Source organism: Pleurodeles waltl, chromosome 3_1 (genome assembly GCF_031143425.1).
Source record: "Pleurodeles waltl isolate 20211129_DDA chromosome 3_1, aPleWal1.hap1.20221129, whole genome shotgun sequence".
Lineage (NCBI taxonomy): Eukaryota > Metazoa > Chordata > Amphibia > Caudata > Salamandridae > Pleurodeles > Pleurodeles waltl.
The window spans coordinates 1,374,214,251-1,374,232,856 of NC_090440.1; the positions used below are offsets into that span (position 1 = coordinate 1,374,214,251).

An 18,606-nucleotide genomic window follows, 5' to 3' on the forward strand; every position below is an offset into this window, starting at 1 on the left:
TCATCATCTCATGACAGCCTCCACAGCATTCTTCAGAGCTTTGTCGTTGTGAGAGCTACTAGAATTATGCAACAAGGTTATCTAATTTATGCTGCACATTCTCTGGCAGTATTATTTTCATTAGATTTAGTTAGAAACGTTTTTGGGTGAAAATGGCAATTTATTGGCACATTTTGTAGCAAATGCTGCAGCTATAGAATTGCATACATCTACTGGCCTTCACCATTGTTCACTTTTTCTTGCAAGGTGAGCAAAGCCTAAATTCCAGTGAGCGCTTGTTGTTAGTTGCACTTTGAAGAAAGCAGCTTTTTTCGAGTCAAACACCCAAAATAATCATGAAATATAAAAAAATTAATAGATAATATTGTCCTATTACCGTCGTAGGGTTCTGAGAATAATCATTAGGTATTCTGCCTTAAGGCACTTGGTTTATGATTGCAGCAAAAACACTCAATTGCAGTATTCAACTTTATTACGCAATTACCTGTTGCGTTATGTATATATAGAGTACATTATTATTATAAAAAGATAATCTTTATTTACTGATCTGTATGTGCAATCCAGTAAAAGTAGTTGTGTAGCAAAGTCCTACATTGAAGGTTATACAGTGCACCATCTTGTGTATGCATGCAACCCATTCCTAGTGCCAAATGACTCCAAATGTACGCAGCTGCAGTGCAAATCATTGTTGGCATAACCAATAATCTTTACCCACCAGAGGTTCTAGTGTACCCAGCTTTAAACGTTGTGAACAGCATACTCTACTGGAAAGAAGTCCGGACTCCTCATACCCAGATGTTCTGTGATACTGACTGGAGTTATGTTAGCGGGAGTATTTACTGAACACGTTGTTTTTGGATCATAGTTGCCTTCCGTTGCAGCGCCCAGATTCACCACACCGCTCAGATTCACCACACCGCTCTGGCCCTTTATGGCTGTCTGAACAGCGATCTGTCAACTTCTTCTGTTTCGAATTTTTTTTTTTTTTCACCTCTATCCCGATTATTTTCGAATGGATTGGGTGGGTGGTTTCTGTAGGTGCTGAGGGAAGGGACTGCGAGCTCATTGATGATATTGCACATTCGTTTCAGATCGTCTAAATCTGCCCAGCATCCTCGTGTTGAACAGCTGCGGAATAACCTGCGCAGGAGAAGAGAATGAAATTGCAGCCTTCTGCACCCATGTGTCCGAACTCGATCTCTCCGATAATAAGCTTGAAGACTGGCAAGAGGTAAACTGGCATGGAAAGTTCCTGCCAAAAGGGCATGGTCTTTACCCATAGTTGCCTCCCTCGTAGAACTCTTTAAAAAAAAAAAGAAATAATAATAATTAAAAATAGTTTATAGTAATCCAATGTGTTGCGCTCTTCGGAACAGAATCACTCCATTGGGGTACACGTGTGTGCTGTGTTTCTAGACACTAATATATGATGGTTTGGTGGGTGGTGGGAACTCCTCACATGCTACTACAACATTACTGTGGGGTGGTTCACTCATGCAACTGCATGTGCATTTTAATCACTTTTGCTTGGATGACTCAGTACTATTTTTCTGATGATTTCGTGAAAGCTTGTCTCTTACAGCCAGGAGAAGCACCTAGCACACAGTGGTAGATATTTTAATTACGAGCTAGATTATGAGATGCATAAGGGAAACACCATTATTCATTTAAGTAAATTTTCTCATTCCTATAGTATTATAGTCTTTTACTTTGCCAATACAAAAGGATGATGGACGGAGTGCTGAAACTTTTCAGCCACTCACCCCCAGTCACAGATCTGGGTTTAATCCATCGTTCTTTTGCTCACCATGCCACCATAGTTGGACTCAGCCATAGGGAAATCAGTCTTGACCATGCTCCCAAGGGGAACAGTCCAGCCCGAACTTCCAGGCCGGGTCCTCACTGGACCGGAAACAAGCATCCTGAGACCGGTTTCAGGGTATCACCCTTCATCAGCCAGGCTAGCTTGAATCTAGTGGCACAGTGAGCACAGGACCTATGTCTGGGCATACCCTTCCCACTTAGGGAAACTTTAGCAACACAAAAGGATGATGGACTGAGTGCTGATCAATGGAAACACTCACCCCCAGTCACAGATCTGGGTTTAATCCATCGTTCTTTTGCTCACGATGCAGCTGTTTGCTTGACTTTTTAAATTGACTATTTAAATGTCTACTTCATTGCCAACTTGCTAATCACAGAATACCATCTAGTGTTTCAGATCAAGAATTTATGGTGAAGTGCTAAAGAACTTAAAATTCGTTTTTCACGTCCTATAAATCATATCTAGCTGTTTCAACAGCCATTTCATATTACTGTGTAGGTAGTGTAAAATACAGAGTGACTGGGAGGTTACACATGCAAAGGCAAGTGGAGACCCATGGGGACAATTTGTCTTGACAGGAGCCTCCCTTCCCTTTGCTCTTTCAGGCACTCAGACAGCACACATATATAATGCCAATTCAGTCTTGACACAAAGACTTACTGTAGTACTCAGTGTCTTTGGTGCTTGCTTGCAACACTAACTCGTTTTCTCTTTTTCTTGTCAAGGTTCGTAAAATTGTGTCCAATGTACCTCAGCTGCAGTTCCTAAATCTTAGCTCCAACCCTCTGCACCAGTCGACATTAGAAAGAAGCTGTGCAGAGTCTTTCTCTGGAGTCCGCAAGCTGGTCCTCAACAACAGCAAAGCCACCTGGGAAACTGTACACACCCTTCTTAAAGAGTTACCACGGTGAGCATGTGTGAAAAGGGTAATATGCAAAGCTAAATCAATGTATAGATGGGGCGGATGTGAAAGTTGTGCTGGACTAGAAGGTGTTCTGGGAGTCCTAATGAGGGTTTGCAGTACTGGAAAAGGTTATGTGGATAGTTGGGAATTCTCTTTTGGCTGTAAGAAGGGTTTGGGGAGGGGGTGACAGAAGAAAGGAACTAGGAGAAAGAAAAGATTGAAATGAATGGGTGGTGTGTGTGTGTGTATATCTATGTTTGTTGGCATGTCTATCTGCAAATACACATGTTTTGCATAAGTTTGCCATCTAGTGTTGGCTCAGAGTATTACAAGTTGTTTTTCTTTGAAGAAGCTTTTTCGAGTCACAAGATCGAGTGACTCCTCCTCTCAGTGATAGTGCGCATGGGCATCAAGACATTTGTTAGATTTTCTTCCCCCGTCTGGTTCGGACGTGTTCCCTCTCGGTCCAGTAGATTTCAGTTCAGTACTATCTGAACTTCTCTACCTTTTCCTTCAACATCGGTATCGTTTTCAAATATGTTTCTAACTACACTCTATCCGATTGTAGTGTCAGGATCGATTTAAATACCCTTTTGGGCGCCCGTGCCCTTCTCGGGCCTTCTCAGGCCTACTGCGTCATAGGCTCATGGATCGGACCCCATTTCGATTCTGCCCTCTGTGCCATGCTAAGTTCCCCTACACCGACCAAAACTCGGTTTGCAACCTCTGCCTCTCTCCGTATCATAAGGAGGAAACCTGCGAGGCTTGCCGATCCTTACGATCTAAAAAAGACTTTGCGGGATCAAAGAGCGCGAAGACTAGAGATGGCATCGAAGTTGACAGAACAAATGCCCGACATTTTAGGTGAGGAACAGGCACAGGTGGCGGTTTCCATCGCAGACTCCAATTCCGACCGTTACTCAGATGGGGATCGCCAAGTTATTCCTGGACGCAGTACATGAGTACGCCAGCCCCTTCCCATCACCAACATTTAAAAAAAAAAAATCAGCACAGAAGGCTTTGGGTTCACCATTGCTTGCCGGAAATGGTCTGACACGAAAATTGCATCTCACGACCGGCCCTTGGGTTCGGCATTGAAGGCCAAAATGCATTCGACCGAAGAGACTGGCACACCTGTTTCGGGATCGAGTCATGAGATGGAAGCTTCCACTTCGGAACCGAAGCGTCTACATACCACCTCGGAGCCGAAACATCCAAGCTCCTCTTCGGAGCCCAAAAAACTTTCATCTGCTTCAGAGACCACATTTTAGACCCGTTTAAAGCAGTCCATCACCAAGTTTTCGGAGCATGCATCGGTGGGAAGTAAACATGTTCCATCTTCAGAGGAGTCAACAGACAATAGGCCCATTCTTGAGGTCATGGACCATAAACAGAGGAAAGTACAAATCCAAAAGGATACAAGGAACATTATTACGTCTCCTCCTCCTATAACCAAGAGGAAACTGCCATTCCAAGAAGGTTTGGAATCTGGGTTTTCACCGGCGAAAATATTTAAGCACAAGGAGAAACCAAAGACAGTGCATCAGCCTTCTCCACCGCATTCGCCTTCCTACTTCTCCATCACCTGACACGCCACAACCTTCTCCAACACAGTTTTCTGCACAATCTCCTGTCTCCTCACATGGGGCTTAGGTGGGTGACAATCCTTATAATATATACCCATGGGATATGTACAATTCTGACCCAATTCCAGCTAATGACCCTGATCTATATCCCACAAGCCCATCTCCAACTGAAGACACCACGGCCTAGAATCAGGTAATTGCTAGAGCAGCCACATACCACAATGTGCAGCTGCACTCCAAGCCCACAGAGGATGATTTCCTATTCAGCACCCTGTCCTCTACACCTAAACAGTATCAATGTTTGCTGATGCTACCAGGCATGCTAAAACATGATGCTAACATTTTTAAAGAGCCGGCAAAAGCTAGGGTACTAACACCTAGGGTGGATAAAATATAAAGCTGCACCATCGGATCCAATTTTTATAACACAACAATTGCCACCTGATTCCATCGTGATCAGTGTAGCTAGTAAAAGGGCAAATACTTAGTCTACAGGGGATGCTCCTCTCCCTGATAAAGAAAGCTGCAAATTTGATGCAGCAGGCAAGAGTGGCGACTCAAGCTGCAAATCAATGGAGATTTGCCAACTCCCAAGCTCTTTTAGCCAGGTATGACATGGCCCATTGGGACGAAATGCAGGATTTCCTTCAATATCTCCCTACCGAAGACCTAAAAGGGCACAGCAGGTAGTGGTAGAGGGACAAGCAATTGCCAACAATCAAATTAGATCTGCCCTAGACGCTGCTGACACCCCAGCTAGGGGAATAAATACCAGTGTTATGATCAGAAGGCATGCTTGGTTGCGGTTCTCAGGATTCAAACCTGAGATACAGCAAGCGGTCCTTAATATGCCATTCAGTAAACAACAACTACTTGGACCTGAGGTGGATACCACCATTGAAAAATTGAAAAAGGACTCCGATACAGCAAAGGCCTTGGGTGCCCTTTGCACAACACTCTTTAAATCCCAAACGTCAGAGGCCTCTACGTTTCAACAAAAAACAGGGACAACAGTATTATTCCCGGGGATCTTTCAGGGGCTCCTGTAGAGCGCACAATTTCAGAGGTAGGGGCAAATCCACTGCCACAAGAGGTGCATCCATCTCATCAAGGCAGTGACTTTCTCTCCATCCCCACACAACACACATCTCCTGTGGGAGGAAGACTGCAACATTTCCACCATCATTGGCAACAGATTAAATCAGATCAATGGGTACTGTCAATTATCCACAATGGTTATTGCGTAGAACTCATTTCCACTCCACCAAATATCCCCCCTTGTTCACACAGGCTTTCTCCAGAACACATTGTTCTCCTAAAACAAGAGGTAGAATCTCTTCTTCTCAAAGGTGTAGTAGAGGTAGTACCCATCAGTCAACAAGGGACAGGAGTATATTCTCTATACTTCCTCATACCAAAAAAGGATGCCACTCTCAAACCAATCCTCGATCTCAGACCTCTCAATCAGTACATTCTCTCAGAGCATTTCCACATGGTCACTCTACGGGATGTATTTCCCTTGTTACAAAAACAAGACTACCTGACAGAATTAGATCTAAAAGATGCTTACTTCCATATTCCTATACATCCAGCACACCGCAAGCACTTAAGGTTTCTAATAGCAGGCAAGCACTACCAGTTCAAAGTGCTACCCTTTGGAGTAACAACAGCACCAAGAGTATTTACCAAATGCCTAGCAGTGGTTGCAGCATACCTCAGAAGACAGTGTATGCAGTCTTTCCCTATCTAGATGACTGGCTAATAAAGACCAGTACCATTCATACTTGTCAACATCACACATAATACACAATTGATACCCTACACCCTCAGTCCAGGGGGCAGTGCTCTATGGATCAATTGGTCAGGGATATTTGCTTACACTTTTCCCCCCTCTCCTACTAATTCCATTTCTGTTCAACAAAATTTGTCACACCTCCCTTACTATGATACTCATAGCTCCCACCTGGGCACGTCAACACTGGTACACAACACTGTTGGATCTGTCTGTAGTACCACATCACAAACTCCCAAACAGACCAGATCTATTGACTCAAAACAAAGGTCAGATCAGGCATCCCAATCCCAGTATTCTCAGCCTGGCGATTTGGCTCCTGAGGTCATAGAGTTTGGTTATCTATATCTTCCATCACAATGTATGGACATTCTAGAGGAGGCACGTAAACTTACAACTAGACAGTGCTATGCAGCTAAATGGAAACGTTTTGTATGTTATTGTTTGTTATTGTCAACCCAAAACAATATTCCACCCAAAGCATCAGTACAGGATATTGCATGTTATTTGTTTTACTTACAAAAAGCAAATCTTTCATATTCATATATTAAAAAATTCATTTAACAACAATATCAGCCTTCCTCCAAAACAGACAGCCCACTTCTTTGTTTAGAATTCCTGTCATAAAAGCTTTTATGGAAGGGCTCAAAAGGATTATTCCACATAGAGCTCCACCAGCTCCAGCCTGGAATCTTAACATTGTGCTTACAAGGCTTATGGGTCCACCATTTGAACCCATGCATCCTTGCGCACTTCAATTTCTATAATGGAAAGCTGCTTTCTTGGTAGCAATTACTTCCTTAAGAAGAGTTAGTGAAATTCAGGCATTCACTGTAGAAGAACCTTTCTTCCAATAGTACTCCGAACAAATCCAACATTTCTACCCAAAGTGGTTTCACCATTTCTCATCAATCAGTCAGTGGAATTGCCAGTCTTCTTTCCACAGCCAGATTCAGTTGCCGAAAGATCTCTACACACTCTTGATGTCAAGAGAGCTCCTATGTACCATGTAGACATAACAAAACATTTCAGAAAATCTAAACAACTTTTTGTGGCTTTTCAACAGCCTCATAATGGTAATCCCATTTAAAAAAACAAGGATTAGCCAGATGGATAGTAAAGTGTATTCAAACTTGCTATCTCAAAGCTGAAAAGCAACTATTAGTAACTCCTAAAACACATTCTACTAGAAAGAAAGGAGCTTCAATGGCATTTTTAGGAAATATACCAATGGCAGACATATGCAAAGCAACCACATGGTCTACACCACACACATTTACAAAACACTATTGTGTGGACGTGTTGTCTCGCCAACAAGCAAATGTTGGTCAAGCAGTGCTTAAAACTCTATTTCAAACTACTCCAACTCCTACAGGCTAGCCACCGCTTATTTTAGGAGGGGACTGCTTTTCAGTCTATGCAAAGTATGTGTATCTGCAGCTACACATGCCATCAAAAGGAAAATGTGCTTACCTAGAGTACATCTGTTCGTGGCATGTAGTGCTGCAGATTCACATGCGCTCTTCCTCCTCCCCGAAAGCCTATAGCAGTTGTGGTACTTTATTATGTAAATATTATATACATCGAATAGACATCTTCTTTACTTACTATGTATATGTTCATATACAATTCTTCACTCCTTACTTCACCTCCTGCTGGAAAACAGTCTAACAAAGGACTCAATGCCCATGCGCACTATCATCAAGAGGAGAATTCACTCGATCTTGTGACTGGAAAAAGCTTCTTAGAAGAAAAACAACTTGTAACACTCCGAGCCTAGCACAAGATGGTGAATTTATGCAAAGCATGTGAATCTGCAGCACTACATGCCACAAACAGATGTACACTAGGTAAGTGACATTTTCCATATATATACACACTATACAAATTCACACTATATATATATATATATATATATATATATATATATATATATATATATATATATATATATATATATATATATATATGTTCGATGGCATATGTTGCTGCAGATTCACATGTTTGGCACAGTCCGCTGCCTGGTGTTGGGCTCGGAGTATTACAAGTTGTTTTTCTTCGAAGAAGTCTTTTTGGTCACGGGACCGAAGGACTCCTCCCTCTTTGGCTCCATTGCGCATGGGCGTCGACTCCATCTTAGATTGTTTTTTTCCGCTGTCGGGTTCGGACGTATTCCTTTTCGCTCCGTGTTTCGGTTCGGAAAGTTAGTCAGAATCTCGGAAGAAAGCGTTGGTATTGTTCCGTTCGGTATCGGGATAGTTAGGTACATCGACACCGATCATCGGAAGACTTTGGGGCAGTTTCGATCCCCCATCGGGGCCTGGTCGGCCCGACAGCGTGCGACATCGAAGCCGATGGAACGGACCCCGTTTCGTTTCTGCCCAAAATGTCACAGTAAGTATCCTTATACAGATCAGCACTTGGTCTGTAACTTGTGCTTGTCCCCCGAGCACAAGGAGGATACCTGTGAAGCCTGTCGAGCCTTCCGGTCCAGAAAAACACTCCGGGACCGAAGAGCCAGGCGTCACCAAATGGCGTCCACGTCGACAAAACAACGTTTCGACGACGAAGAGGAAACATTCTCGGTTCCGGAATCAGAATCCGGAGACTCCGACGTCGAACAACAGCAACAAACTGTGAGTAAGACGTCGAAAAGTAAATCCATCGACAAACCGAAAGCCCAGGGGACGCCACTGCCAACAGGCCATGGCTCGACCCATAAATCAGGCGACCCGTCGAAGGGGCCGAAAAAGGGCACGCCCATAGCGAAGACACCCGACTCCGGTCGAGGGACCGCCATGGAGCAACCTCGGAGCCGAGAAAGCGGCTCCGAGAGACAAAAACAAGATACCGGCACCGAAAAACATCGGCACCGAGAATCCATGCCGAAAGGAACAAAAATTCTGTCGGTGCCGAAACCGAAAAAAGATTCTCTCTCGGCGCCGAAAAATACCACACCTTCATCCTACTCAGAGGAACAAGGACTAAGTGGCCAAATGCACAAATTTGGACAAGAGCTCCAAAGTGTAGAATCGGACTACACACAAAAGAGACTGTGCATCCAGCAAGATACAGGGAAGATATCAACCCTTCCCCCAATCATGAGGAAAAGAAGGATCGGACTTCCAAAGGATGACACACAACCACAAGCCAAAGTGGTTAAAAAAGTCACGCCTCCGCCCTCTCCTCCACAGGCATCGCCGGCACAAACACCGCCACAAATGCACTCACCAGCGCAAACTACCATAAGTCATGACGATCAGGATCAAGACGCTTGGGACCTGTATGACACCCCAGTGCCGGACAATGATCCCGAGTCATACCCCACAAAGCCGTCACCGCCAGAGGACAGTACCTCATACTCGCAACTGGTGGCTAGGGCTGCAGACTTCCACAATGTCCAACTGCATTCCGATCCTATAGAGGATGACTTCTTATTTAACACCCTCTCGGCTACACATAGCCAATATCAATGTCTCCCAATGCTACCAGGGATGTTACGGCACGCAAAACAAATTTTTGAGGAGCCCGTAAAATCAAGAGCCATCACCCCAAGGGTGGATAAGAAATACAAACCACCACCCACAGACCCAGTGTTTATTACTTCGCAGTTAACACCCGACTCTGTGGTAGTAGGGGCAGCTCGCAAAAGAGCAAATTCACATACATCTGGCGACGCCCCACCTCCGGACAAAGAAAGCCGAAAATTTGACGCGGCAGGGAAAAGAGTGGCGTCACAGGCAGCCAACCAGTGGCGCATCGCAAATTCTCAAGCGCTGCTGGCCAGATATGACCGCGCACACTGGGACGAGATGCAACTTCTCGTAGACCATCTTCCCCAGGAATACCAAAAAAGGGCACAGCAAATAGTGGAAGAGGGACAAACGATCTCAAACAATCAAATCCGCTCTTCACTAGACGCAGCCGATACTGCAGCAAGAACAGTCAACACTGCTGTCACCATAAGGAGACACGCTTGGCTACGCACTTCAGGCTTCAAACCTGAAATCCAGCAGGCTGTCCTTAATATGCCCTTCAACGAGAAACAACTGTTTGGCTCGGAAGTGGATACAGCCATTGAAAAACTGAAAAAGGACACAGACACGGCCAAAGCCATGGGCGCACTCTACTCCCCGCAGAGCAGAGGCTCTTTCAGAAAAACTCCATTTAGAGGGGGGTTTCGTGGCCAACCCACAGACACCACCAGCCAACAATCAAGAACCACACCATATCAGGGTTCCTTCCAAAGGGGAGGTTTCAGGGGATATCGGGGGGGTCAATTCCCAAGGAGTAGGGGAAGATTCCAGACTCCAAAAACACCTCCACCTAAACAGTGACTTTCAAGTCACGCAACCCCTTCACTCAACACCAGTGGGGGGAAGACTAAGCCAATTCTACCAATCTTGGCAACAGATTACAACAGACAATTGGGTATTAGCAATAATCCAACATGGCTATTGCATAGAATTCCACAACTTCCCACCGAACATCCCCCCCAAAACACGCAAAATGTCACAACATCATTTAGAACTTTTAGGACTAGAAGTTCAAGCACTACTGCAAAAGGATGCAATAGAATTAGTACCAGTACAACAAAAAAACACAGGAGTTTACTCCCTGTACTTTCTAATTCCAAAAAGAGACGAAACATTGAGACCAATATTAGATCTCAGGACACTAAATACCTACATCATATCGGACCATTTTCACATGGTCACACTACAAGACATCATTCCACTGCTCAAACAGCAAGATTACATGACCACATTAGACCTAAAGGATGCGTACTTTCATATACCAATACACCCTTCTCACAGAAAGTACCTACGGTTTGTATTCAAAGGAATACATTACCAATTCAAGGTGTTGCCATTCGGAATAACAACTGCACCAAGAGTGTTCACAAAATGTCTAGCAGTAGTAGCAGCACACATCAGGAGACAACAGATACATGTGTTCCCTTACCTAGACGACTGGCTAATCAAAACCAACACAGTAAAAAAATGCGCAAACGACACCACCTTTGTCATACAAACCCTTCACAAACTGGGGTTTTCCATCAACTACACAAAATCACACCTAGAACCGTGTCAAACACAACAATATCTAGGAGCAACCATCAACACATCAAAAGGAATTGCCACTCCAAGTCCACAAAGAGTGCAGGCATTCCACAAGCTAATAAGTGCTATGTTTCCAAACCAAAACATACAAGCAAAATTTGCGCTAAAACTTCTAGGCATGATGTCATCATGCATAGCCATTGTCCCAAACGCAAGACTACACATGCGACCCTTACAACAGTGTCTAGCATCACAATGGTCACAGGCACAGGGTCAACTTCAAAATCTGGTGTTGGTAGACCGCCAAACATACCTCTCGCTTCTATGGTGGAACAGCAAAAATTTTAACAAAGGCCGGACATTTCAGGACCCAGTGCCTCAATACGTTATAACAACAGATGCTTCCATGACAGGGTGGGAAGCACACCTCAATCACCACAGCATTCAAGGACAATGGGATATACACGAAACAAAATTTCATATCAATTACCTAGAACTGTTGGCAGTATTTCTAGCGTTAAAAGCCTTCCAACCCATAATAACACACAAATACATTCTTGTCAAAACAGACAACATGACAACAATGTATTATCTAAACAAACAAGGAGGAACACACTCAACACAATTGTGCCTCCTAACACAAAAAATTTGGCAGTGGGCGATTCACAACAACATTCGCCTAATAGCACAATTTATTCCAGGAATACAAAACCAACTAGCAGACAACCTTTCGCGAGACCACCAACAAGTCCACGAATGGGAAATTCACCCCCAAGTTCTGAACAAGTACTTTCAAATTTGGGGAACACCCCAGATAGATTTGTTCGCAACAAGAGAAAACTCAAAATGCCAAAACTTCGCATCCAGGTACCCACACCGCGAATCACAAGGCAATGCTCTATGGATGAATTGGTCAGGGATATTTGCGTACGCTTTTCCCCCTCTCCCTCTCCTTCCATATCTAGTAAACAAGTTAAGTCAAAACCAACTCAAACTCATACTGATAGCACCCACATGGGCAAGACAACCTTGGTATACAACTCTACTAGACCTTTCACTAGTACCGCATGTCAAACTACCCAACAGGCCAGATCTGTTAACACAACACAAACAACAGATCAGACATCCAAACCCAGCATCATTGAATCTGGCAATTTGGCTCCTGAAATCCTAGAATTCGGACACTTGGACCTCACACAAGAATGCATGGAGGTCATAAAACAAGCTAGAAAACCTTCCACTAGACACTGCTATGCATCTAAGTGGAAAAGATTTGTTTACTACTGCCATGCCAATCAAATACAACCAGTACATGCCTCTACTAAAGACATAGTAGGATACTTACTACATTTGCAAAAAGCAAATCTCGCTTTTTCATCTATAAAAATACACCTCGCAGCTATATCTGCTTACCTACAAACTACTCATTCATCGTCTCTATTTATAATACCAGTTATTAAAGCATTCATGGAAGGGCTAAAAAGAATTATACCACCAAGAACACCACCAGTTCCTTCATGGAATCTTAACATCGTCTTAACAAGACTCATGGGTCCCCCTTTCGAACCCATGCATTCCTGTGAAATGCAATATCTAACCTGGAAGGTCGCATTTCTCATTGCAATCACATCCCTCAGAAGAGTAAGTGAAATACAGGCATTTACCATACAAGAACCATTTATTCAAATACACAACAATAAAATAGTTCTAAGAACAAATCCAAAATTTCTGCCAAAAGTAATCTCACCATTCCATTTAAATCAAACAGTAGAATTGCCAGTGTTCTTCCCACAACCAAATTCTGTGGCTGAAAGGGCACTACATACATTAGACATCAAAAGAGCACTAATGTATTACATTGACAGAACAAAGCTAATCAGGAAAACAAAACAACTGTTCATAGCTTTTCAAAAACCACACATAGGAAATCCAATCTCTAAACAAGGCATTGCTAGATGGATAGTCAGATGCATTCAAACATGCTATCTTAAAGCCAAAAGAGAATTGCCTATTACACCAAAGGCACACTCAACCAGAAAAAAAGGTGCTACAATGGCCTTTCTAGGAAACATTCCTATGAGCGAAATATGTAAGGCTGCAACCTGGTCTACGCCTCATACGTTTACTAAACACTACTGTGTAGACGTACTAAATGCACAACAAGCTACAGTGGGCCAAGCTGTACTAAGAACATTATTCCAAACTACTTCAACTCCTACAGGCTAAACCACCGCTTTTAGGGGAGGTAACTGCTTTATAGTCTATGCCAAACATGTGTATCTGCAGCAACATATGCCATCGAACTGAAAATGTCACTTACCCAGTGTACATCTGTTCGTGGCATTAGTCGCTGCAGATTCACATGTACCCTCCCACCTCCCCGGGAAGCCTGTAGCCGTTTAGAAGTAGATCATAAACCTTAAACATCTGAACATTTGTAAATAATTATTAGAAACTCTTATCATACATATATATTCACTCCATTGCATGGGCACTATTTATACCAAACAACTCCATCCTCACCCTCTGCGGGGAAAACAATCTAAGATGGAGTCGACGCCCATGCGCAATGGAGCCAAAGAGGGAGGAGTCCTTCGGTCCCGTGACCAAAAAGACTTCTTCGAAGAAAAACAACTTGTAATACTCCGAGCCCAACACCAGGCAGCGGACTGTGCCAAACATGTGAATCTGCAGCGACTAATGCCACGAACAGATGTACACTGGGTAAGTGACATTTTCAATATATAGTGTGAATTTGTGCGTATATATATATATGTGTGTCTATGTATGTGTATATATATATATATATATATATATATATATATATATATATATCCGTATGTATATATAAAACCTATTTACGATAGCCAGTAGGTATCTATAGTTAGGACCAACTTTTCCCATTGACAAAACATTTTTTCTTTGCTAATAACTTTGGCGCCATCTGAAATTTTCAAAACTAGTTTGCCACTCATTTTAGTTTTAGGAAATTCGTTAAGCTCACAGCCGAGAAAAGGAGGGGGCAGGGGTTCCAAAAATGTTTTTTCCCTAATCCGATGTCTATGGGGATATCGCTTTTTTTTTTAACACTCCTACAGCCCGAACCATTGGATGGATTTCCACCAGATTTGGCATAAAGCTAGGTCTTGGTCGAGAAAGACCTCTTGTTGTGAGTTTGTGTAAATCCATTCAGTACTTTTGGAGTTATTAGAGGAAAATTCAATTTGTATATCTTGGGACACAGTTCCATTACAGATCCACTGCAGAGGATTCACGTGCCAAAGCAAGGTCCTGATTGGCTGGATGCAACCTGAGAGAAAAGTTGGACTGACGTTTTGTTTATCAGATCAGCTGGGGTGGGATGGGGGGGGAGCGGAATAAAAACATGAATACTTTCATATGGGGTCAGGATAAGAGGTATCCTTACCCCATCGGATATATGAAGGGGTGTCTGAGGGACCCCTTGTGGGCAAAAATTGGTCAATGCTTTTTTTTGCTGATCAGCTGAATTTGGGTCCAATGCAGCGCTTGGCCCGACCTTCAGAACAAATCCTCATGGATCACAAACACAATGAAAATAAATACACATTCACACACCAAATCCCCACTGCGTCCGGCAAAAGGCAATGAATAGTGTGGGGTGTTGGGGCATGCACTGTGGTGGTTGTATTAACGGGCAGTAATTATATATTACTTTACAAATGAAATAGAAATTATAATTTCTTTAAAAGCACAAAACAAAGGTTGCTGGGATGTTATAGTTAGGTCCAGGTTTTGCAGACACAAAACCACAGAAATTCAGCAGACATAGTTATACTTATCTGAAGCAACTAGAACTCATGCTGGAAAGTAACTTTAGGCTGAGTTATAGTTTCTTAACATAAGTATAAGTATAATATTTGAATTTCTATGTTTTTTTGTGTGCAAAATGTGAACCTAACTATAGTGTATCTGTAAACTTGTTTTTATTTTTAAGTGAACAAATAAATATATATCTATAGTTACCTATCGCAAGTAGGTTTTATATATATACATACAGATATACATACACACACAGCGTGTGAGACACCAAAAGAGCCAGTGTGGAGTTAGAGTGAACTGAAATATTAAATACTGGGAAGTTGGGGGACTGATTTTGTTTTTCATTTCAAATATATATATCTAGAGCAATTTTTGTTCTAAGGGTCGACAGAGCCCTTTCCTGAGAGGTAGCAGGAACATGACAGGCTTAACACCAGGCTACTGACAGAATAAAGTACATGCTTCATGAGGGAGGGAGTTAGAATGAGACTGAACGTTTACAACGAGTGAAAAGGGAAATCACTAGTCCAGCTAATGAGCACGTTCTATCTGTGTCTTTCTTCATTGCAACTGTGAGTAACTGTCTAGCAATAAAGCTTCCCCTCTCTTCCCAGTTCTCTCGGATTTTTCATATTGTTGCCAGAATAAAGAAATTCTGCCATTTGTTGTACACCCACAGTGCCCTAGGCATGCTGTCTGATGTTCTGTGTTCATTACTGCTCCTTTACACACTGGAACCTCCATGCTTTTGAATTACTTGTTGAGTAGTGTAGCTCTAACATGCACATTGGAGTTGTTAAAGAACTCGGAGTGCTTGTAAATCACCTAAGATAAAAAAAATAACAAGGATATTGGCAGCCACATCCTGCCTCAAAAGGTATACACCAGGAGCGCATCTGAGGGCATACTTCCTGAGATACTAAAAAGTGCTTCCTAAACCATTCCCCTTGACTTATGAATGCTTGTGTTCTCTAGAGTGGTCACTGTTCACTAGGAAACCTCTGAACTAAGTGTGAACATTGGTTTGTCAGTGTACTGCACACTATGCATTCTACATCTTTCATCTGTGGTAAGCACTCCAGGGCCTGTAATACCTACAGTGCTCCAGGAGTGCAGTGGGCGTGTGTGACCATTTTCTGCATCCCTGTAGCACTGTTGGATTAAGAAGAGGGCACTAAAGCTTGTGCCTCCTCTTCTGTACTACAGATAACGCTAGTGCATAAGTAGTGCTGGCAGTAGTCTAAAGAAAGTTCCCTTGTTTGCACAGGGACGTGGCCCCATGCAAATGAGGGAATCACTTTGCCTCTGTACGCGCACTGTATTATGGACGTGAATATAGATGTAAAAAGAAGCTGTCAGGACCCACACTAACTTTGCACCACAAAGAGGTGGCACACAATCAGTGCGCCACCTGAGGTACTAAGGACCTCCTATATGCCCCCTTTTGGCAACTGCACTATGCTTCAGGGGGATCTCTTGCCTCTCTTCGAAATGCAGGGAAGTCCCACCTGAGCAGAGAAAGATGTTCTCTAACAGTTTCAAACGGATAATATCGCTCTTCAGTGTTTGTGATGTGTCCCTCACTATACAACCCTGGTCGAGGCGCTTGGAAATTTTGGATTGTGAGTGTGCCTAAGTCAAGAAGTCTATATAAAGTGGCACCTCTATATCATGCTTACTACAGTTAATACTGGGGTTGGAATAGTTAAGAAAAAATTGTTCTCAGAGCAGTGCTTGAACTATTTGATTTATTAGTATGTGTTCTAACGGAGATACATTTTCTTTTAATTGAATGTGTCCTTAATATTATTTTGTGCATATAAATATTGTGTTTAATTATAAGCTCAAATGCGTTTCGATCCTATGAAGTGAGGCTGTTCTTCAATGCACCTTCACCGACTGGCTCTAGAGAAAACAAAAAAACATTGTGTCGCTTCTCTGAAACAGTGGAAGAAAGCGGGGATTATTGTGTGCCCGTTTCTGCAAAATGAGTAGCACCGGTGAGCATAGATTACCAGAATTGTTTTCGAGGGAGTTCCCTCATTAACATAGAAGCAAAACCTAATGCTAATCAGGGCAACATTTTGCATCTGCGCCCTTGTCCTATTACTGCTGTGCTCACATAACCGATTCAAAGAGGTCGGCACCACCTTGCGCCACAAAAAAGGTGGTGCACAGTCAGTGCGCCCCCGAGGGCCATCCCTGCAGGGGCGGTGAAAAGGGGTGCCATAGATCCCCGAGACATCCCTGCAGTAGGGCTTAGTCACTCGTTGCACCCGCCTCTCGGGGGATCTTTGGCCAGCTGCACAGATGAAGACAGACTGGCTGCTTCAGTCTATCTTTCACTAGCATGAGTTTGCAGCTGCGCCGGGTGCAGTGAATGGCTCACAATATCGCACTCTGTTTCTGTGTGCAGATGGCACACCTGTTTAAAGGTGCACCATAGAGCAAATAGTTTCAATGTGTCTGTTACATAAGACGGGCCGTGGAGCCCTATTATGTATACTGCCCTGTGGCCCCAGTGGGCTTGTGCGCACCGTAGGGCGTATTACAACAGTGCCCCTGGGGCGCAGTGGACGTGTGCGCCTGTTCTCTGCACCCTATGGTGCTGTACAATTAAAGAAGGTGAAGACAATTGTGCTCCCTGTTCTGTACTACAGATAGCGCTATTCACATAGAGCACCAGGGCTATCTACAAAGGTTGTTCACTCGTTACCATGACGGTGTCGACCCATGCAAATGAGAGAATCGCTGTACCTCTGCACTGGCGTCTTATCATGGACGGAGAACCAGAAGCAAACAAGCCCTTAGGAGGCGCACTGACAATGCGTCACAAAAAGGTGGCCCATTGTTAGTGCGTTGCCTGAGGTCAGTCCTATGGAACTTGCAAAATGGAGTCCCATGGACTCACCCAAACATTCTGCTGCAGACAGGTACACCCGCCTGCAAGAGAATTTGTCTCCTCTTTGAAGTGCAGGCAGCTGCCTCCTGCGCTGTGAAACATGAAGCGTCTTGTATGGAAAAACTCCATCTTTCACTGATTGTGCAAAGGCCGCCCCCGCAGGGGGCATAAAGGGCCGGCGCCTTAACGGCCGCCTTGGCCCGGAAGGGACCGGTTTAACCGGTTGGGCATAGAGCGCGTCACAGCGCGCCCCCACCCCAAGCACCAGCTGGGGGGGGGAAGGAAGCTACAGCAAAGGGCAACCAATGGGGGGGGGTTTGCCACATTCAAACCCCCCAATCACGAAGCGTTGCTAACCCCAGGGGAGCAAGGGGAGGTGCCCTTAAGAAGGCGCATCCCAGGGTAACCGGCAAACAGGACCGGGACATAAGCGCAGGCACCACGGGGACAACAAACACCACCCACCCACCCCTACGAAACATAATCAGTCGCTACACCAGACGGAGGCGGAAAGGAAAAGTTTTTCCAAACAAAGGTGCAAAAGACACACCCAGTAAGGGGGTGTGTCAACAAAGCCACACACCTGGGGATGCCTCACGGCAGGGTGTAAGATGGCCAAGCGTGGGGAGTAAGCGGAACACGGTACTCGCAGCCCAGACCCGCCAAATCGGATGGCAGGGCATAGGACACGCCAGGTAGCGAGTTGGGCCTAATATACAAAGAACTTTAAGCT

At 44.0% G+C, this 18,606-nt stretch overlaps 1 protein-coding gene across 2 annotated transcripts in view; it reads left to right on the forward strand.

The window, feature by feature from the left end:
* The window catches only part of TBCEL (tubulin folding cofactor E like), a 244,719-nt gene that overhangs the window by 180,277 nt on the left and 45,836 nt on the right, over positions 1-18,606 (forward strand). For both annotated transcript variants that reach the window (XM_069224880.1, XM_069224879.1), the window contains exons 3-4: positions 1,092-1,231; positions 2,551-2,732. In XM_069224880.1, the coding sequence (XP_069080981.1) occupies positions 1,092-1,231; positions 2,551-2,732 (322 nt within the window). The remainder of the gene's footprint in view (positions 1-1,091; positions 1,232-2,550; positions 2,733-18,606) is intronic.